This window comes from Elephas maximus, chromosome 7 (genome assembly GCF_024166365.1).
Source record: "Elephas maximus indicus isolate mEleMax1 chromosome 7, mEleMax1 primary haplotype, whole genome shotgun sequence".
Classification (NCBI taxonomy): Eukaryota; Metazoa; Chordata; class Mammalia; order Proboscidea; family Elephantidae; genus Elephas; species Elephas maximus.
In genome coordinates this window covers 59,357,776-59,380,755 of record NC_064825.1, presented here as the reverse complement: position 1 = coordinate 59,380,755, position 22,980 = coordinate 59,357,776, and the positions used below count along the sequence as shown (strand labels likewise).

At 39.4% G+C, this 22,980-nt stretch overlaps 1 protein-coding gene across 1 annotated transcript; it reads right to left on the bottom strand.

Annotated features, from left to right (window-relative positions):
* Positions 1 to 17,230: 17,230 nt before the first annotated feature.
* Positions 17,231 to 18,178, bottom strand: LOC126080060 (olfactory receptor 56A3-like). The gene has a single exon (XM_049891375.1). It carries the CDS (start codon positions 18,176 to 18,178, stop codon positions 17,231 to 17,233), a length of 948 nt encoding a protein of 315 aa, XP_049747332.1.
* Between the last annotated feature and the right edge of the window lie 4,802 nt (positions 18,179 to 22,980).

Sequence of the window (22,980 nt, the reverse complement as noted above, 5' to 3'; positions counted from 1 at the left end):
TGTCTTTCCCTCCTCTTCTCTTTGAACCTATTCACTTGTAAATTTGGGCCTTAAACTGATAGCAGCTGCTAAGACCAGTACTTGTCACAACTGACCCAGCCCCTATTAGCTTTGGTTGTACCCACAGCATGTACAAACTTCAGGCTGTCACATTTCAAGCATTCTTTCTAAACATCACTCTTCAGGTTTCCTCATTTTTTTTTTTTTTGCTCATTCCATTCTCTGATTTTACTCTTTATAAAGAAATTTGCATTTAATTCTTATTAATATGAGCCCCAAATCTCACCATCCTCAAGAAACTTTTCTTCTCTAGGAACTTCAAAGTACTCCTGGAAAGAATTAAGGGTTTCCTGCTTGGAAGCAAGGATAATCCTGAAAAGATCTTTGGAAAGTACAGACGTACTGAAGGACAGGGAATTCAGACATAAGTATCCATGGGAAAGCCTAGAGGAAGCAGAATAGTTTTTGTCTCCGACAAAGCATTGAGACAATTATTTTTGTAGCACTAGGATGAGATTTGAGGAGGGCACATGAAGATTATTACATCTCTTTTTCTCACTTAGTGACTCTTCCTTTCCCCTTCTCTTTTCTCTTTAATATTCCTACATATTCTTCAGTCCATCATTCATTCAACAAGCATTGAACATGTATTCAGCCCTAAGAGTAAAGCTGCTGGGAACACATTTGTTCTTCCCCTCTCCTCTTTCAGTCTTGGTTTGCAATCAGAGCTTACTGATGGCAGCAGTAGGGCGGAGGACCTGGAACTGATGATTTCTGGTTATATCTAGGCAGAGGCTAAGGAAGCCAGGGAAGAAGAAGTAGGGAAGTAGAAGGTCAGAAAAGAAACCAGAGACCCTGCAACCCAAGACTTTTTACAAGCTTTGGGATAGGCCTATAACAGGTATCCATAGAAACACCATTTTAAAAAGTGAAAGGATCTTCTTAAAAGGAAATCTTATTAATGATTATTAACTCTATAGAATTTAGACATGCTTGTAAAACATCTCTTCCAAGTATACTTTCAGACATTATTAAGTATATACAGGGACTGGTAGTTCATTACTTTTTCTGGGATAAATTTTCCTTGGGGAGGTACTTGTTGCTGTTGATTCAATTCTGATTCATAGTGATCCTGAAGGACAGAACAGAACTGCCCTGTAGGGTTCCAAGGACAGGCTGGTGGATTTCAACTGCTGAGCTTTTGGTTAGCAACCAAGCTCTTAAAGCTGTGCCACCAGCGCTTCTAGTGCTAGAAATTCTTTAGATTGAGCTAAAATCTGCTGAGCTACTTCCTGATCTTCACTGGTCCCCAACTGTGGATTTCATTTCTAATCTATCAAGTTACATACACTGAGTTTAATTCCTACCCCATAATTCAAACATTTTCTCAACTGGTCCACAGGTGATGCATTTTCTAGCTCTCTTACCACACCAGTTAATCTCCCTTGGATAAATCTAGCTTCTCTGCATCCCTGACACTACCAAACACATGGAAGAGGCCAAAAGAGAGAAAAAGGCCCCAGAGCACAGGCTGACATGTGTGCCTCCTGACCCAAGATAGGGTGCAATTGCTGCTGTATTCACCTAGTTCACCACTGACTCAGGAATGGAAAGAAACACAGATCTGAACTGAAGAGATAGAGACCTCCTGTATTCTGGCTAAGTTTGGTACAGCAGCCCTCCCTCCTCAGGAACCCTCTCTGGGTTCCCTTTCCAGACTCACTTACAGAGGATGTGAAGCATGGAGTCTGGCTCCACTGTTGTTGGAGCTCTGGTTAGACTCCTGAAGTACCTGAGGTAGTTATAATCCTGGAGCCTCAAGGACTCTGCCCTCTGGGACCTTCTTGGTCTTTACTTCCTTGGGCCCAATGTCACTCTTGGGACAGATAGGCAGGCAGATGGTAGAAAAGAATGATTTTCTTTCTCTCTGAGAGCAAAGGCCCCTGTTAACCCAGCCTTAGGAGACACTACATTGGCTTTGTGATTTCTAGGCAGTAAGCTGAGCTTCCTGCATACAGGGATCTCACATCAATATATGCTCACACTCATTTGCATATGTACACTCTATACTTTCCAATGGTGCAATAAGCTCACTAAAAAGTTCTCATGGGTTTCCTGCCCATGCTCATTGGATTGGCCAAACCCATGCTATTAAATAGGTTAATATTGACTTACTATGACTCTTGTCATGACATTGTAATAACAATGCAAGAGAAAACTGAACAAGCTATTACTATGAAAATATAATGCATTTTTTCAGTGAGAAAGCTCTCATAGTTATTTCTAATACAGTGAAATATTTTAAAATGGGATCTACATGTAATTGGATTAGTTAGGGAACATGATTTTCTTCTTTATTTTTTATTTTCATTTTGAATCTAATGTGAATTATTCATACTTCTCAAGTCATGGCACACAGCATCATAATTTTCTTCAAGGACTTTCCTTTGCCTTAGTTTTGTTTACCTTTCTTATATATAAACCAATGTCATTCTTCTTTCCCTTTCTTCCTGAAAAGCACAAACTCTAGTGTGTTTAAAATATGTCTTTTTAATTAATCTTCAGCATGATTATTTGGTTATATGTTCATCTATGAAAGAGTCCCCCACGTGTCTGTCAGTTTGTCGTACTGTGGGGGCTTGTGTGTTGCTGTGATGTTGGAAGCTATGCCACTGGGATTCAGATACCAGCAGGGTCACCCATGGAGGACAGGTTTCAGCTGAGCTTCCAGACTAAGACAGACTAGGAAGAAGGACCTGGCAGTCTAATTCTGAAAAGCATTAGCCAGTGAAAACCTTATGAATAGCAGCAGAGCATTGTCTGATATAGTGCTGGAAGATGAGCCCCCCAGCTTGGAAGACACTCAAATGATGACTGGGGAAGAGCTGCCTCCTCAAACTGGAGTCGATCTTAATGATGTGGATGGAGTAAAGCTTTCGGGACCTTCATTTGCCTGTGTAGCACGACTCAAAATGAGAAGAAACAGCTGCAAACATCCATTAATAATCGGAGCCTGGAATGTACGAAGTATGAATCTAGGAAAATTGGAAATCATCAAAAATGAAATGGAACACAAAAAAATTGATATCCTAGGCATTAGTGAGCTGAAATGGACTGGTACTGGGCATTTGGAATTGGACAGTCATATAGTCTACTATAATGGGAATGAAAACTTGAAGAGGAATGGTGTTGCATTCATCGTCAAAAAGAAGGTTTCAAGATCTATCCTGAAGTACAACGCTGTCAGTGATAGGATAATATCCATATGCCTACAAGGAAGACCAGTTAATATGACTATTATTCAAAGTTACCCATCAGCCACTACTGCCAAAGATGAAGAAATAGAAGTTTTTTATCAGCTGCTACAGTCTGAAATTGATCAAACATGCAATCAAGATGCATTGATAATTACTGGTGATTGGAACCCGAAAGTTGGAAACAAAGAAGAAGGATCGGTAGTTGGAAAATATGGCCTTGGTGATAGAAACAATGCCGGAGACCGAATGATAGAATTTTGCAAGACCGACTTCTTCACTGCAAATACCTTCTTTCACCAATATAAACGGCGACTATACACATGGACCTCACCAGCTGGAACACACAGAAATCAAATTGACTACATCTGTGGAAAGAGATGATGGAAAAGCTCAATATCATCGGTCAGAACAAGGTCAGGGGCTGACTGTGGAACAAACCATCAATTGGTCATAGGCAAGTTCAAGCTGAAACTGAGGAAAATCAGAACAAGTGCACAAGAGCCAAAATATGGCCTTAAGTATATCCCACCTGAATTTAGAGACCATCTGAAGAATAGATTTGACGCATTGAACACTAGTGACTGAAGACCAGACGAGTTGTGGAATGACATCAAGGACATCGTCCATGAAGAAAGCAAGAAACCCACTAAAAAGTAAGCAAGAGGTCACTGAAAAGGCAGGAAAGAAAGAAAAGACCAAGATGGATGTCAGAGGAGACTCTGAAACTTGCTCTTGAGCGTCGAGCAGCTAAAGCAAATGGAAGAATTGATGAAGTAAAAGAATTGAACATAAATTTTCAAAAGGCCTCTAGAGAAGTCAAAGTAAAGTATTATAATAACATGTGCAAAAAGCTGGAGATGGAAAACCGAAAGGGAAAATACGCTCCGCGTTTTTCAAGCTGAAAGAACCGAAGAAAAAATTCAAGCCTCGAGTTGCAATAGTGAAGGATTCCATGGGGAAAATATTAAACGATGCAGGAAGCATCAAAAGAAGATGGAAAGAATACACAGAGTCATTATATCAAAAAGAATTAGTCGATATTCAACCATTTCAAGAGGTGGAATATGATCAGGAACCAACAGTACTGAAGGAAGAAGTCCAAGCTGCTCTGAAGGCATTGGCGAAAAGCAAGGCTCCAGGAATTGATGGAATATCAATTGAGATGTTTCAACAAACAGATGCAGTGCTGAAAGTGCTCACTTGTCTATGCCAAGAAATATGGAAGACAGCTTCCTGGCCAACTGACTGGAAAAGATCCATATTTATGCCTATTCCCAAGAAAGGGGATCCAACCGAATGTGGAAATTACAGAACAATATCATTAATATCACATGCAAGCAAAATTTTGCTGAAGATCATTCAAAAACGGCTGCAGCTGTATATCGACAGGGAACTGCCATAAATTCAGGCTGGTTTCAGAAGAAGACTTGGAATCAGGGATATCATTGCTGATGTCAGATGTATCCTGGCTGAAACCAGAGAATACCAGAAGGATGTTTACCTGTGTTTTATTGATTATGCAAAGGCATTCGACTGTGTGGATCATAACAAACTATGGATAACACTGCGAAGAATGAGAATTCCAGAACACTTAATTGTGCTCATGAGGAACCTTTACATAGATCAAGAGGCAGTTGTTCAGACAGAACAAGGGGTTACTGATTGGTTTAAAGTCAGGAAAGATGTGCATCAGGGTTGTATTCTTTCACCATACCTATTTAATCTGTATGCTGAACAAATAATACCAGAAGCTGGACTATATGAAGAAGAACGGGGCATCAGGATTGGAGGAAGACTCATTAACAACCTGCATTATGCAGATGACACAACCTTGCTTGCTGAAAGTGAAGAGGACTTGAAGCACTTACTAATGAAGATCAAAGACCACAGTCTTCAGAATGGATTACACCTCAACATAAAGAAAACAAAAATTCTCACAACTGGAGCAGTGAGCAACATCGCGATAAACGGAGAAAAGATTAAAGTTGTCAAGGATTTCATTTTACTTGGATCCACAATCAACAGCCACGGAAGCAGCAGTCAAGAAATCAAAAGATGCATTGCATTGGGCAAATCTGCTGCAAAGGACCTCCTCAAAGTGTTGAGGAGCAAAGATGTCTCCCTGAAGACTAAGGTGCGCCTGACCCAAGCCATGGTATTTTCAATAGCATCATATACATGCGAAAGGTGGAAAATAAATAAGGAAGACCGAAGAAGAGTCGACGCCTTTGAATTGTGGTGTTGGCGAAGCATATTGAGTATACCATGGACTGCCAAAAGAGCAAACAAATCTGTCTTAGAAGAAGTACAACCAGAATGCTCCTTAGAAGCACGGATGACGAGACTGCATCTTACATACTTTGGACACGTTGTCAGGAGGGATCAGTCCCTGGAGAAGGACATCATGCTTGGCAGAGTACAGGGTCAGTGGAAAACGGGAAGACCCTCAACGAGGTGGATTGACACAGTGGCTGCAACAATGAGCTCAAGCATAACAACGATTGTAAGGATGGCGCAGGACCGGACAGTGTTTCGTTCTGTTGTGCATAGGGTGGCTATGAGTCGGAACTGACTCGACGGCACCTAACAACAATAACATGAGAGAGTGGTTTGGATATTTAATTTATGTAAATGTCATTGGGTTACAAATTTCATGTTTTTTATTTTCAGCTAACACCATATCTTAAAAACCTATACATGTTGCTATGTGTAAATTGCTTTCATTTTTTAAAATTGTTCAATATTCCATTATGTGCATTATTCCTTTGATTTAAGTAGACAACACCCAGGGGATGACATATAATTCATTGTTAACAAAAATAATAGTACCGTTGTGTCAAAACAACTTGAGGCCGGTGTCTCCAATAACTTCACAAGGGGGAAGGAGAATCAAGATCAACAGCCAAAGCTGATTCCTGTGAGGTGGAAGTCAGACATTCCTCCTCTCCCCACTGTCTTTACCAATTCTGACACCAACTGTCCCTCCCACAGCACTATTTACTTTGGTGTCCGGTTAGAGATTTCCTTGCAAGGGCCACACAGAAACACTCATGATTATGGGGTTTATTAGGGAAGTAACAGGTTACAATTCAGGTTCAGGAATGCTCAGGATACAGTTCTTACATCAGGACAGCCTTTTCCAGCCATGCTCACTGGCACCCCCTTTCCCTGGCCCTGTGCCTCTGCCCCAAAACATTCACCTTTCCTGCTCTGTGGGCCTGGAAGCCCACCGCATCGTTTCTCCTGCCAGTCTCTCCTGCCACAGCTTCTCACCGTCTTCAGGGTTATAGTTCTCTATTTGTCTCCTGAATCCAGCAGCTTCTTAGCTGAGGGATCCTGCGTCACAAGGACCTGATCTCTGTTCCTTGCTGTTCTTCCTTACAGGTGGTGCTTTCGACTTTATAGTACACGCTTTTAAGTAGTCACAGTCTACCTTCATATGATAATATACCAGGGCACATATAGTGTAAAAACCTTGCAACTTAGTTATGATTTTCCCCTTCCTGGCTTTGTGCTATTATTGTCACGTATCTTACATTTCCATATGTTATAAACCACATGCTAAGTTGTTATTATTTTTGTTTAAACAGACAATTAACTTTCAAATAAATTTAAATAATAAAAACATACTTTTACCCATGTAATATCCAATTTTGAAGCTTTTTAGTACTTGGCGTAGGTGAATATTTCCATCTGGTGTCATTTCATTCATCTTGAAGAACTTTTGCCATTACTTGTAGTGCAGGCCTGTTGGTGATGAAATATTTTAGCTTTTATTGTCAAAAAGTATTTTGTATATTTTTTTCAAGGTTATATTTGTGGGGTGTAGAATTGTAATTCTTTACTCACTATAGTCCTTTAAAATTGTTCCAACACTTTCTTCTCACTTCCGATTGTTCTAATAAGAAACCTGCTTCCATCTTTAACTTTGTACATTTGTATGTATGCAATGTGCCTTTTTTCCCTCCGGCTTTTAAGATTTTTTCTTTTTCACTAGTTTTGAGCAATTTGATTTTGGTGTGCCTGGGATAGTTTTCTCCATGTTTCTTATTCTTGAGGTTCATGAGCTTCTTGGGTTTATAGTTTTTATCAAATTTGGCAAATTTCAGCCATTATTTTTTCAAATATATTTTCTGTCCCCTATTCTGTCTCCTCCCCTTCTAGGACTCCTTCTACACAAATTTTATGCCCTTTCATTTGTCATTGATGATGTGTTCATTCAAACAAATTTTTTCTCCCTTTGTTTTATTTGCTATAGCTTTGGGTTCCTTAAACTTTTTCTCCTGCCATCTACTCTCCCCTTAACTCTACCCAGTATATTTTTCATCTCAGTCATTGTAGTTTTTATCTGTAGAAGTTTAATTTTTTTTAAATTTTTATTGAGCTTTAAGTTAAAGTTTACAAATCAAGTCAGTCTCTCACACAAAAACCTATATATGCCTTACTACATATTCCCAATTTCTCTCCCCCTAATGACACAGCCCACTCCCTCTCTCTACTCTCTTCTTTCATATGCATTTCACTAGCTTCATACCGCCTCCACCCTGTCATCTCCCCTCCAGGGAGGAGATGCCAACATAGTCTCAAGTGTCCACCTGATACAAGAAGCTCACACCTTAGAAGCATCCCTCTCCATCCCATTGTCCAGTGCTATCCATGTCTGAAGACTTGGCTTTGGGAATGGATCCTGTCCTGGGCCAACAGAAGGCCTGGGGTCCATCCCATGACCACTGGGGTCCTTCTAGTCTCAGTCAGACTATTAAGCCCGGCCTTTTTATGAGAATTTGGGGTCTGCATCCCACTGCTCTCCTGTTCCCTCAGGGTTTCTCCTTTGTGTTCCCTATCAGGACAGTGATCGGTTGTAGCCAGAAACCATCTAGTTCTTTGGGTCTCAGGATGAAGTAGTCTCTGATTTATGTGGCCCTTTCTGTCTCTTGGGCTCAAAACTACCTTGGGTCCTTGGTATTCTTCATCGTCCTTTGATCCAGGTGTGTTGAGACCAATTGATGCACCTTAGATGGCCACTTGCTAGTATTTAAGACCCCAGAATCCACTCTCCAAAGCGGGATGCAGACTGTTTTCTTAATAGATTTTATTATGCCCATTGACTTAGATGTCCCCTGAAACCATGGTCCCCAAAACCCCACCACTGCCATGCTGTCCATCGAAGCATTCAGTTTATTCAGGAAACTTCTTTGCTTTTGGTTTACTCCAGTTGTTCTGACCTTGCCTGTATTTTGTGTTTTCTTTCCTGTCAGCTAATGTAGTTCTTATCTAATGTCTAATTAGTGAGTACTCCTCTCCTATCCTTCCTCCCTCCCCCCTCTCATAACCATCAAAGAATATTTTCTTCTCTGTTTAAACTATTTCTCCAGTTCTTATAAAAGTGGTCTTATACAATATTTGTCATTTTGCAACAGAGTAATTTCACTCGGCATAATTCCTTCCAGATTCTTCCATGTTAGGAAATGTTTCCCAGATTCATCACTGCTCTTTATCGATGTGTGGTATTCCATTGTGTGAATATACCATTATTTTTTTTATCCATCCATCCATTGATGGGCACCTTGGTTGCTTCCATCTTTTTGCTATTGCAAATAGTGCTGGCACAAACATGGGTGTGCATGTATCTGTTTGTGTAAAGGCTCTTATTTCTCTAGGATATATGCCAAGGTGTGAGATTGCTGGATCATATGGTAGTTCTATTTCTAACTTTTAAAGGAAGCGCCAAATTGATTTCCAAAGTGGTTTTTACCATTTTACATTCCCACCAGCAGTGTAGAAGTGTTCCAATCTCTCTGCTATCTCTCCAACACTTATTGTTTTGTGTTTTTTTTATTAATGGCAGCCTTGTTGGAGTGAGATGAAATCTCATTGTAGTTTTGATTTGCATTTCTCTAATGGATAATGACTGTGAGCATTTCCTCACGTATTTTTAGCTACCTGAATGTCTTCTTTAGTGAAGTCCTGCTCTTTTGATTGTTGTCTGCTTGATATATTTTTTTCCATCCTTTGAGTTTTAGTTTGTGTCTCTGAGTCTAAGGTGTTTCTCTTATAGGCAGCATATAGACGGACCATATTTTTAATCCATTCTGCCACTCTCTGTCTCTTTATTGGTGCATTTATTCCATTTACATTCAGTCTAAGGATGGATAGGTACGTATTTAGTGCTATCTCTTTGAGGTCTTTATTTGTGTCTTGTTGACTGTCTCTTTTTCCCACTTAATATTATGTGCCGATTAGATTATCTTTACATATTGTCATTTCCTTCTATTCATTGTTGATTTTGTTTCTGCTGAGTCTTTATTTTATTTTTTTGTATTTTATTTTGTTGTGTAGGAGAGTTTGTCTCCTTTGTTGTTACCTTGTTATTTACCTCTATTTTTCTAAATTTAAACCTAACATTTATTTCTTTGTATTGCCTTATCTTCCTCTCCATATGGAAGATCTATGACTACATTTCTTACGCCCTCTTTATTGTTTTAATGTTGTCTTCTTTCACATAATAACATTGCTGTTACCCTGTTTTGAGCTTTGATTTTTTTTTTTTTTGTCTTGCTTTTTTTTTTTATTTCCCTGTCTGGGTTGAGTTCTGATTGCTCTGTACAGTGTTCTAGTCTTGGGTTGATACCTGGTATTACTAATTTTCTAACAGAAGAACTGCCTTTAGTATTTCTTGTAGTTTTGGTTTGGTTTTTATGAATTCCCTAAACTTCTGTTTATCTTGAAATGTACTCTTTTCACCTTCATATTTAAGAGACAGTTTTGCTGGATATATGATTCTTGGCTGGCAATTTTTTTCCTTGAATTTTTTAAATATGTCATCCCATTGCCTTCTTGCCTGCATGGTTTCTGCTGAATAGTCCAAGCTTATTCTTATTGGCTCTCCTTTGTAGGCGACTTTTTGTTTATCCCTAACTGCTTTTAAAATTCTTTCCTTATCTTTGGTTTTGGCAAGTTTGATTATAATACGTCTTGGTGACTTTCTTCGAACAGCTACCTTATGTAGAGTTCGATGAGGATTTTGGATCGATATCTTCTCATCTTTCACGGTATCAGGGAAGTTTTCTGCCAACAAATCTTCAACAATTCTCTCTTTATTTTCCATTTTTCCTTCCTGTTTGGGCACTCTAGTCTTTCATTGGTTATTTCCCTTGATAGAGTCCCACATGATTCTTAAGGTTTCTTCATTTTCTTAAATTCTTTTATCTGATTTTTCTTTAAATATATTAGTGCCAAGTGCTTTATCTTCAAGTTCAGAAATTCTGCCTTCCACTTGCTCAAATCTGCTTCTCTGACTTTCTATTGCATTGTCTACTTCTCTAATTTTATTGTTAATCTTCTGAATTTCCGATTGCTGTCTATGGATTTTTCCAGCTTGTTAATTATTTATTATGTTCCTGAATAATTTTTTTAATTTCTTTAATTGCTTTATCTATGTGTTCCTTGGCTAGTTTTGCATATTGCCTCATTTCCTTCCTGATGTCTTGAAGGGTTCTGTATATTAATCTTTTGTATTCTGCATCTGGTAATTCCAGGAATGTGCTTTCATCTAGAAGATCCCTTGATTCTTTCTTTTGAGAGCTTGTTGAGATGATCATGCTCTGTTTCTTTATGTGGCTTGATATTGACTGTTGTCTCTGAGCCATCTATAAGTTATTTTATCAGTTTTGGGTGGGTTTATTTGATGCTTGCTTACTGTGTTATAGCTTTGTTTTGTTTTGATATGCCCAAATGGGTTGCTTGAGTGAGCTAACTTTATTATTTTCACCTTTGGAGCTTTGATGTCCTGTCCCCAGATGGCTAGAGCTGTTATCAGGTATATCAGTCTAGGAGTCCACGCACTTTTCTTGCAAGAATTCAGCTCAGGTGTCCAGGTAGCTGCTTATAAAGTGTGTTGTACAAGCTCTGTCCTACAGTCTTAGAGGAGTAGGGGTGATTGGTGTAGGTACCAGTATCTGGTTGTAGCAAAGGGTCACACTCTTGACAATGTGGGGGGCTGATAATTTTACCTCATGTGTCTCTGAGGAAAGCATGTCCCTGATCCCTAGAGTGTACAGGTGGGTGGGTTCTTCAGATGGACCATGGGCACCCAGTGTTTTTGGTTGTAAGGATTGGTCGGTACAAGTTATCCTTGGACCCTGTCATGGGTGATTGGGTGACCTGAGTGGAGCTATCAGTCCTTAGGCCCCTGATGTGGGTAGGTGAGGCCCCTGCTTAATAGACAAAGCAATATGAAACATCAAACCCCCAACTCTCTGTCACACAGCTGAAATGGTTGGAGTTTGCCAACGAAGGCCTATTCTACTGAAATAGGCCCACACAGGTCCATGTAGAGGGGAAAGGTACTCAAAGTCCATGGACCGTTTATGCCTGGAGAGGAGCTGCTTCTGTCCTGAGCTCCCCTGTTAGTGGAAATTGCAAATTATCTTTTCTGCCATTTGTAAATTTTTTCCTTCTCCAAGTCCAGGAGGATGGCTCTAGGCACTGAACACGGCTTATCTCAGGCCCAGGGAATTCAGCCACTGAAGTTGGCTTGTGGGTGGGGGGGAGTGGTAAACTATAGGCAAGTACTTAGCTTTTGCTAAGTAGGCTGTGTGGCTGGCTGCTTCTCCCTGAGCAAACTGTGGCAGAACGCTAGTATCAGCATGCCACCGCCACTCCCAGGAATGGTGCCTGAGGGCTTCCAGTGATTCGGGTCCGGTAACTCCTCCCCCCTTCTGAACAGTCTCTTCCTCCGCCTGCCCTCAGTTCATTTTCTAAGCTTGCCTTTGATGCTCAGGGCTTCTAGTTTGTCATAAATATAGTTGTTTCACTTGTTTTATTGAGTCTTGGTTGTAAAGAAGGCTCACCAGAAGTGTCTGTTTTGCCGTCTTGGCTCCACCTCTTAATTTTGGTTTTTAAAGTGTCTTCCATATCTCCACTTATATTTTTTAAATATTTGGAATGCAGTTATAGCAAGTCTTTTAATAGCCTTGTGTTCTAATTCTGACATCTTTGTGTCTTCTAATTCCTTCTTGCTTTGAAGGAACCTCTGGGATTATGTTCACGGGGACCCATTTCTCTTGAAAGAATGTATGTGGATAGCACCCGCCTGGGTTCGGAGTAAGGACTTCACACACTGAATCCACAGCCTCTCACTCAAACTCACCCATAAAAAATTCTACTTCCAAGTGCTTCTCCCAGAAACCACCCCCTGCCCCCATCATCCTTACTTTCTGGTTATTTACATCTTTCCCATTTTAGGCTTGAACAAATTGAGCAACACACAGCTATTTTCAGTTTTCTGTATACACCTGAAATTTTTGAAAGCATAATTTAAGAAATGCATTAAGGGATGAAAATAATCACAATTTAATTGGCATTGATTACTACATAAAATTCAAATACTGTGTTATACTTTACTGTGTGCAACATCATTACAATGGTTAAACATATGTAATTTCATAATTCATTTCCAAATTTCAGTAATTGTTTTGAGAATTTTATTGACAATTCCAGTTATTACTTCACTTTAGTACAGTGAAGTTTCTCTTAAATTAAAAAAAAAAAATCTACCTTTGGAGTTTAATGACACAGGAGGAGTATCTAATTTAGCATTACTGGCAATAGTCAATAGAGTGTTTATTATTCAAAAATTTGGATTACAACAACATAATGACTTTGCTGAAATGAAGGTAAGATAAATTATTTTTTTCAGAACAAACAGCATAATGGATAAATTTCAAATGTCATTTTATGTTATGCCCATTAGTTTATGAATAGAACATACAAACATATAATTTTATGCATAAAAGAAATGTTCTGTTTTGTAATTCAAATTTCAGCCTCATAAATTGCATATTTTATATCACTGGATTCATTGCAATATGATACAAGGCAACAAGGCATTTTGCCATTGAAATTGAAAAGTTTTCTCTTTTGATTGTAATAACAACTGAATGGAAAGTCCTTCTTTTAGACATATGCTTTATTGTGGAATGTTATGGAAAACTCTTGGTCTCCTTAGAGAAACCATGGCCAATGTTGAAAGATATCACTGTAGAAATTGCATTGATTATGGCCTAAAGAGTCCAAAAGAGAATGTGTTAAAGTGAACGGTAAATTTAACATGACCGGAAAATTACTGTTCACACTTTACTGTATACTCTGGTCAAGACTTGGAGACGTGGTCATTATTAATGAAGAACAGTAGCAATCTTTGAGAGACTCATTAGAAGCCAATGTTTATGGGCACCATGATGGGTGATACAGTAGTATCATGAGTAGTGTTGTAACTGGCATTAAATAAATGCTATTAAGGAACTGTAGAGGCAAATGATCTATACAGTTAATAAAACTTGTTTCAAAGGGTCATAGTATTATGAGTAATAGCAGTATTAGTACAGTTTTCTTCTGGTGGAAGATATAGAATTAGCTAGGAAAGGCACACTTGGCAATAAAGAACATGAAGAAATGCTACATGGACTGAACAGGAAGAGATAGAGCCTTAACACTTCAAAGAACCTGACGGGACAATAAATAAATATATAAGATTTTTTTTCTCTATCCATTATCCTAAGTTTTCTTGGTTAATCACTTTACTTCACATGGGCCCATAAATATTGTAAAGCATTTAAAAAATTAAATTGCTTATATAGACAGGGAACTTATACACTCTATGGGTAGTCTTAAATGCAGTTGAGCATACCCTCCTAATTGACTACCATCTATTTTGTGGTGCTTTCTTCTGTGAGTCTCTTGTTTTGTTTCTACTCCCATTGTTTTATCGTTATGCTAGTTTCCCTACCAGAAAATATGGATGATGTGGGGTTTTTTCTGGCTTTTTTGTGGGTTTCCTTTTCTTTTTACTATATATTCCCATTCCTTTAATTACAATCAGTAATCAATTCCAAATTTTATATCTTACTTGAGAGGCAAGCCTGTAGATCCAAGTGTTTATTATACACTTTCACCTGTATGTCTCATGGCTGTTCAAACTCAAAATGTCTAAAAGTGTACTTCTGATCTGATCCCTGCCTGTTCCATACAGTTACTCAGACCAGAAACTTGGGATCATGCTTGAAATGTACTCTCTTCCGCACTCCTGACATCTAATATAAACACTCAGAGGACAAGGACTGTATATTCCTAGTAACTAGCATACATTCATTTAGTTATTCAACATCCTTTCAATTATTTACTTAACAAACATTTATAGGTCTTTATCATATACCAGGAGCCTTGGTGGTATAGTTGTTAAAGCGTTTGGCTGCTAATCAAGAGGTCAGTCATTCAAATCCACCAGGCACTCTGCAGGAGAACAATGTGGTAGTCTGCTTCCATAAAGCTTTATAGCCTTGAAGTCAAGATTCTGGTAACTCCATAGGCACATCCAAACTCCCTATGGGACCGAATGGTGGGCTGAGGGCTGTGGGGACTATAATCTCAGAGACATCTAGCTGAATTGGCATAACATAGTTTAGAAAAAAATGTTCTACATTTTATTCCAGTGGTCTCACCCCCTAGGGAACAAGGAAGAATGAAGAAAACTAAAGATACAAGGGAAAGTTCAGTCCAAAAGACTAATGGACCACATTTACCATGACCTCTACCAGACTGAGTCCAGTATAAATAGATGGTGTCCGGCTACCACCACTGTTTGCTCTGACAGGGATCACAAAAGAGGGTCCTGGACAGAGCTGGAGAAAAATATAGAACAAAATTCTAACTCAGAAAGGAGGACTAGACTTGCTGGCCTGAACAGAAGCTGGAGAAAACCTGAGAGTATGGCCCTTGGACACCCTTTCAGCTCAGTAAGGAGGTCACTCTTGAGGTTCAGTCTTCAGCCAAAGACTGAACAGGCCCATGGAACAAAACAAGACTAAAGAGGCACCCCAGCCCTGGGGCAGGGACTGGAAGGCAGGAGGGAACAGGAAAGCTGATAATAGGGAAACCAGGGTTGAGGAGGGGGAGTGTTGACATGTCGTGGGGTTTTTAACCAATGTGAAAGAAAAATGTGTGTGCTGTTTGATAAGAAACTAGTTTGTTCTGTAAACCTTCCTCTAAAGAAAAATTAAAAAAAAAAAAATCACACCCTTAGAAACCTTATGGGAGAATCCTACTCTGTTCTATAGTGTCTCTGTGAGTCGAAATCAATCCGATGACAAAGCATACCATGTGCCAGGAACTGTCCTGGGCACTGGATTAAGAACAGTGAATATAACAGACAAAAATCTCTGCCCTTATGCTGTTGAAATTTTAGTGAAGGGAGGCTGACTAAACAAATAAATTAGTAAATTTTATGGTCTCTTAAAAAAAGCAGTTGCTGTTGGGTTGATTTTAACTCATGGCAACCCTATATTATGCTGAACAGTGACGTTAGGAAATAATTTGTGTTTCAGAGGAATATTGTGGAGTGCTGCTTTTAACGAAAAAAAAAAAAAAGAAAAGAAGAGAAAAAACCGTTGCTGTTGAGCCAATTCCAACTCATAGAGACCCTATAGGACAGAGTAGAGTTGCCCCATACTTTTTCCAAGGAGTGCCTGGTAGCTGAACTTTTGATTAGCAGCTGTAGCTCTTAACCACTATATCACAAGGGTTTCAGCTTTTAAAGTAGTGTCCAGGAAACCCAACGGACTTGAAGGCGAGAGCTATTTGTGGAAAGTATTTTAGGCAAAGGAAAAAACAAGTAAAGTTTCCAGAGGCAGGAATTTGGTTGGTGTGCTTGAGAATTTGAGACATTGCTAGATAGTTTGGATATGGTATCATTATGAGTCGGAATTGACTCAATGACCGTGGGTTTGGTTTTCCTTTGGTTGGACGGAGTGGTCTGAAGTAGAAGATTGAACAGGCAACCAAGAATAAGACTATGTAGGATCTCGCAGGCCACTATAATGATTCTCCCTTTTATTCTGAGTGATATATGAAATTGTGCAGAGCTTTAGTGCATATCAGTGACATGACTGACATGACATATTTTCACTCTATTTGGGCTAAACTGTAAGGAAACAACAAGGAGTCCCCTCTGTCCATTTACCTCTGGGCCGTTAAAGTAATCCAGAGTGGAAATGTGGTGGCTTGAATTTGGATATAGCAATGGAAATAGGGAGAAGTTGTAGGATTTTAAGAATGTTTTGAAGGTAACGTTGACAGGATTTGACTGTGGATGAGATATTGGTGATAAAAGAAAGGGGGAAATGAGGATGCCCCTGAGGTTTTGCTTGAAAAACTGGAAGTCTGGAATTGGCATTAACTGGGATAGGGAAACAGCAGAGAATTACCCCCTATTCACTAAATGAGCCAACGACTATTATGCTTCTGTGCTTTGACTTATGATGGTCAGTTTTCGATATGGTATTCTTTTGTTATTCTGCCAATCTATCATCCTACTGCCTCTGTGTACCCTTCTGACCCTACCTAGAGGATTCGCTTCCTCTCTTCTGGGCTTATTCATGGGTTTTAATCGCTTTTACATAATTTCTGCCTTCTCCACTAGACTGTGTACCCCTTGAGTAATGGGACCAAGATGTGTTTATGTTAGTTTTCCATTTTCTAACACCATGCTGGATACAAAATAACATTCAATAAATATTTTCGAATGCCTAAAGGAAAATGTCTCTAAGTGCTGACCTTTCAGATCAACCAAACATCTTTAAGCAAGTATTGATTTTCAATTTCCCCTGGCCCCATCTGGGATTTATTTAGGAGCAGGCATTTAGATTTGTTGCTGGGTTTATCAAAATTCATAGCTTCGGGCTTGAGAGATATGGTGAGAGATTATACATCTATATTCTTAGTCTCTGCCAGGAAGCCATGGAATGGCAAGAAGTAGGATGTAACCCCTCAAAAAAGGGAAACCATATAGCTCATATCAAGCATGTCCAGAGAGCAGATTAGGCTTATATTTTTCTCCCTCAGTTCCTGCCTCCAATTGTGATTTTTTGTATTCCCAATCCAGAAGAGCAAAGCAAGAACATAATCACTTTCTGTTGTCAATCACCCCTCCTCAGTAATTTCCAAATTCCCTGTTTAATCTCCTGGGTTCTTACCCCATAGACAATGGGATTCAAAGCTGCAGGAATTACATGGTGTAGGACATTAAGTAAGACAGGAATATCAGGGGAAACCTTTTTCTTAGCCATATGGGTGAACACAAAAACTAGCAGGATGGTACTGAAGAAGAGGATAAGAATAAAGTGGGAGCCACATGTGCTCAGAGCTTTAGCAGCTGCCCCCTTTGCCTTGAGTCTAAGAACAGCTCGGAGGATGAAAGTATAGGAGAGAAAGATGAGGATGAGATCAGAACCCAGAAGAGTCCAGGCCACAATTAACTGGTAGATTCGGTTAAGGGCAATATTATCACAGGAAAGCTTGGACACAGAGAGGTTGGCACAGATACAGTTCTCAATGATATTTTTTCCACAATAATGGAGCCGAGCAGAGAGGATGGGGATAGGTGCAGTGAGAAATGTATTCCGGGTCAAGATGAAGACAACAATCTTTGCCACAAATTGGTCAGTGATGATGGATGGGTAATGTAAGGGCTTGCAGATGGCCACATAGCGGTCGTAGGCCATGGCCAGGAAGGTGCATGATTCCATGGGCAGGAAATTATTCATAATGAACATCTGGAGGAAGCAGGCAGAGAAACTGATGGGCCTGAGGTCAAACCAGAAGATGGCCAGGACCTTGGGGATGACAGTGAGGCAAAGCACCATGTCCAACAGGGAGAGAAGGCTGAGCAGGTAGTACATGGGCTCATGCAGGGACGCTTCCAGCCAAATGGTGATCAGGAGAGCAGAATTAGCCCCCATGGCCAGGAGGAAGAGCAGGCTGAGGGGCAGGGACAGCCAGTGCTGCCAGTTGGGAGATCTGACAAAACAGTTCAGGAGGAAATCAGAGACTTCTCTAGAGGGGGTGTTGTTGCTACAAGGCAGCATTAGCAGCGACTCTAGTGAGTAGGTGTCTTTGAGTGGCTGAAGAAGAGAGAAGGAGTTAATTCTGCCATTGACCGTAATGACTTTGTACTTAGCCTGTGAGATCTATAAGCGCAAGCACAAAACCCACCTTGTTCATCTCACATTCCTTGTGCCTAGCACATTTCTGTCACATAAGAGGCAGCTAATAAACATTTGTAGACTATATGTAAAAGGGTGAGTAAAACAATGTTTTCCATCTTTCTTCTTTCATCTGTGTTCCATTTGACATTTTCCCTGCTGTGAATTCATCTGTTGAGTTTGTTTACTTGATTGATTAATATTTAATGAATCAGAAATTATTTAAGCATCAAGTGTTATCGCAATAACACAAGTGAAATCAAAGAGACTAAGGCTGAGAAAATATTTGTTTAAATTTTAAAACATATGCAAGCATTAATTAAAGGTTACATGGCATCCACTATCAATTTTTAAAGATAATGAAGCATGAGGTCATCTAGAAGCATGTTGGACTGGGTACATGGAACAAATCTCTTGATGAAAATGAATAAAATCCTATCTGTGACTGGGTCTTTACCTGTATTTATATTCACATCTACAGGTTCACATATATCTATACCTGTTTTAATATCTATATTTGAATGTTTTTAATGCATTCACGAACAGACAAAAAAAATAAAAAATAGTAGGCCAAGAAATGAGTGAAATCTGGAGAGTTAAATCAAACATTGATGCTGGCTTCCAACTTGGGGGCATTTGTGGCATTACATGAACTTAAGCGCCGGTTTCATTACTTCATGGAGCTCAGAGACAGAGGATAAAATCCAGGGCTCATAAAAGTGAGGGAATGTATCAGGTGATTCGCCCTTAGAGATAAGATTCCACAGCACTACACCCTCGGTGAAAGTGTGCACTAGAAAGAAATCCATTCTTCCACCTCTGCACTCTGCACCCATACTTGGAACGTCAGAGAAAACTGACCATCCCACAGCTTGGTATAGCGGAGAAATCTCTGAAATCCCTGAACCATAGGCTCATCTTCACGTGACTTTGCAACCTGAGCTAACGGCACTTTGGCTGTAAAAGGAAATTAATTTTATTCTGTACTGCCACTGCCCTCAGAAAATGACAAACGCGAGACCAAATCCTTCCTTGAAGAATTTACTTTTATCCACAAAGAATTCCAACATATACCTTTCTGAAAAAAATTGAAATGCTTGAAGAAAAAAAATTCTTCTAAATTAAAAAAAAAAATGAGTAAAAGGCCATAAAAATAATAGATTGCAGAATCCAATCTACAAAAACTTAAGCTATGGAGTTATTCGATAAAGAACATCGAGCAAATTTCCTTACCAGATTTTTAGCAATGACAGATATGCTTAAGCATACAAGAAAAGGATAAGTATATTTAAGAGAATAATTAGTCATGTCTCCCAGAAATTAAAAATATAATAACTAAAATTAAAGTTTTAAGAGATAGGTTTAATGGTAGATGGGGCACAGTTGAAGAGATATTTAGTTAACCGGAAGACGGAACTGGAGAAATTTTTTATCATGAAGCTCCAGTGGGTAAACAGAAAATTCAAAAATGTGGTTAAGAGCAAAGACATGAGATTCTGATTAGACTTAGTCACTCTATCTTTTTTGGCTTATGGTGATTAAGAAGAAAATGTCTGGGATTAATTTTGCTGAGGGCCCTGGCAACTATAAAAAGTAACAAAGCAGATTTGGCAAAGAACTGGATATATTTACAAATACAACATAAATAATAATAATTAGGTGGATTTAACACAAGATTAGAAACAGCTAAAGAGAGTCAGTAAACTTGATGGACGTCAGAAGAACCTATCCAAGATGAAGACGGAGGGGAAAAAAAAGGAAAATGCCTAAGAAAGTGTAAGAGAAAGAGGATAAAGTAACACTGTCTAACATACATCTAATTAAAGTTCCAGACAGAAGAGGAGAGAGAATGATGCAGAGGATTTTGAACTTTCCTGAAGAGATGAAATTTATCATTAACCAGATTCAGGAATTCCAATAAATCTCAATCAGGATAAGTAAAAACAAAAATACACCTAGACAAATCATGGTCTAACTTCAGGTACCAAAGACAAAGAGATCTTAAAGACTAATATGATTAATACAGTCAGAAGAATCAGTACAGTGCCAGGCTACTTGCATTAGAATTTCTGGTTGAGAGTTACTCATTAGCCTCAGGATTCTGGCCTCTTTTTTGAAGAATGCCCTCACTTTCCCTCTCCTAAGCCCCTGTACTTACATCATTCTATCTCTGTCTCCTAATTCTTAGGTTTCTTTGTCCAGGTTAACAAGATCCCTCTCACTAGAGGCAGCACTTGTGATATTGAAGGAGCCCTTGTACAAGGGCTGCTATATTGCTGATATTTGTGTCTGGAGGAGGAATACCAGTATTGTTGTTATGTGCCATTAAGTCAGTTCCGACTCATAGTGACCCTACGTACAACAGAGTGAAACACTGCGCAGCCCAGCACCATCCTCACAATCGTTGCTGTATTTGAGCCCATTGTTCAAACCACTGTGTCAAACCATCTGGTTGAGGGTGTTCCTCTCTTTCACTGGCCTTCTACCTTACCAAGCTTGATGTCCTCCTCCAGGGACTAGTCCCTCCTGGTAACATGTCCAAAGTATGTGAGATGAAGTCTCAGCACCCTCGCTTCTAAGGAACATTCTGGCTGTACTTCTTCCAGGACAAATTTGTCCATTCTTCTGATGGTTTATGGTATATCCAATAATCTTCTCCAACAACATAATTCAAAGGCATCAATTCTTCTTTGGTTTTCCTTATTCATTGTCCAGCTTTTGCATGTATATGAGGTAATTGAAAACACCATGGCTTGGGTCAGGCACACCTTAGTCCTCAAGGTGACATCTTTGCTTTTTAACACTTTAGAGAGGTCATTTGCAGTAGATTTACCCAATGCAATATGCCATTTGACTTCTTGACTGCTGCTTCCATGGGTATTGATTGCGTATCCAAGTAAAATGAAAAGCATGACACCTTCGATCTTTCCTCAATTTATCGTGATGTTGCTTATTGGTCCAGTTGTGGGGATTTCTGTTTTCTTTATGTTGAGGTGTAATCCATACTGTAGTCTGTAGTCTTTGATCTTCATCAATCAACCTTTCACCAACCAAGGTTGTATCATCTGCATATTATGGTTGATAATGAGCCTTCCTGCAATCCTGATGCCCCATTCTTCTTCATATAGTCCAGCTTCTCGGATTATTTGCTCAGCATACAGATTGAATACATATAGTGAAAGGATGCAACGCTGATGCACACCTTTCTTAATTTTAAACCTTGCAGTATCCCCTTGTTCTGTTCATATGACTGCCTCTTGGTTTACAAACAGGTTCCTCATGAGCACAATTAAATGTGCTGGAATTCCCATTCTTCACAATGTTATTCCTAATTTGTTATGATCCATACAGTCAAGTGCTTTTGCATAGTCAATAAAACACAGATGAACATCTTTCTGTTATCCTCTGCTTTCAGCCAAGATCCGTCTGACATCAGTAATGTCATCCTTCATTCCACATTCTTTTCTGAATCTGGCTTGAATTCTGGCAGTTCCCTGTTGATGTACTGCTGCAAGTGTTTTTGAAAGGTCTTCAGCAAAATTTTACTTGCAAATGATATTAATGATATTGTTCAATGATTTCCACATTATGTTGGGTCATCTTTCTTTGGAATGGGCACAAATATGTCATACTGTGGTGGCTTGTGTGTTGCTGTGATACTGGAAGCTATGCAACTGGTATTTCAAATACCAGCAGTTTCACCCAGGGTGGATAGGTTTCATGGGAGCTTTCAGTTCAAGACAGACTAGGAAAAAGGAACTGGCAGTCTATTTCCGAAAATAATTGGCCAGTGAATACCTTATGAATATCAGTGGAACATTGTCTGATGTAGCAGCAGAAGGTGTGGCCCTGAGGTTGGAAAGTCCTCAAAATATAAGTTGAGAAGAACTCCTCTTCAAAGTAGAATCAACCTTAATGATGTGGATAGAGTAAAGCTTTTGGGACCAATGGAGAGACCTCCATAATCTCTTTGGCTACTGAAGTAGAGTTTATAGAAGTTGGATAGGAAATTATGCTAATTGTTGTGTCTTTCATCAAACCTATTCAGTAGGGCATGGAGGCAAGAGAGGAGGTAAGGAAAGATATGAAGATGAGAGGAAAAGATAAAGACCTTGAGTGGAATACAGTGCCATAAGCTTCTTTCCCCGGGGATTTCTGTTGGTTTGGAGGAAGACACGTACAGTGTGGAATGATTCTAGACTGAATAACTGGAAAATGACATTACAGAGAGTAGAAAGAGTGAAGAAATCAGAAGTGTCCAGGTAATAGAGGGTGGAGAGAAGATGAAAAAGAGAAAACTGAAATTAAAGGGGAGAAGATTAGCCTGAGAACGCCAAAACCAAAAAACCAAACCCAGTGTGTCGAGTCGATTCTGACTTATAGCGACCCTATAGGATAGAGTAGAACTGCCCCATAGAGTTTCCAAGGAGCACCTGATGGATTCAAACTGCCGACCCTTTGGTTAGCAGCCATAGCCCTTAACTACTATACCACCAGGGTTTCCCATCTGAGAATAGGGAAACTAAAAAAAGCAAAGAGAAGTAAGGGAAAGAGCAGAAAAGAGGAGCAGGTGGTTTTAGAAAATAAGAAGGGGAATAAAAGGCAGACTAGTGAAGATTTCTAAGTAACGATGATAAAGGGAGAGTGTTTGAAAACCCTTGCCCTTCCAAATCTGCACTTGCCTT

What these genes read in the sequence shown, in the direction of transcription:
- LOC126080060 (XM_049891375.1), bottom strand. Translation starts at nt 18,178, where the DNA reads ATGCTGCCTTGTAGCAACAACACCCCCTCTAGAGAAGTCTCTGATTTC.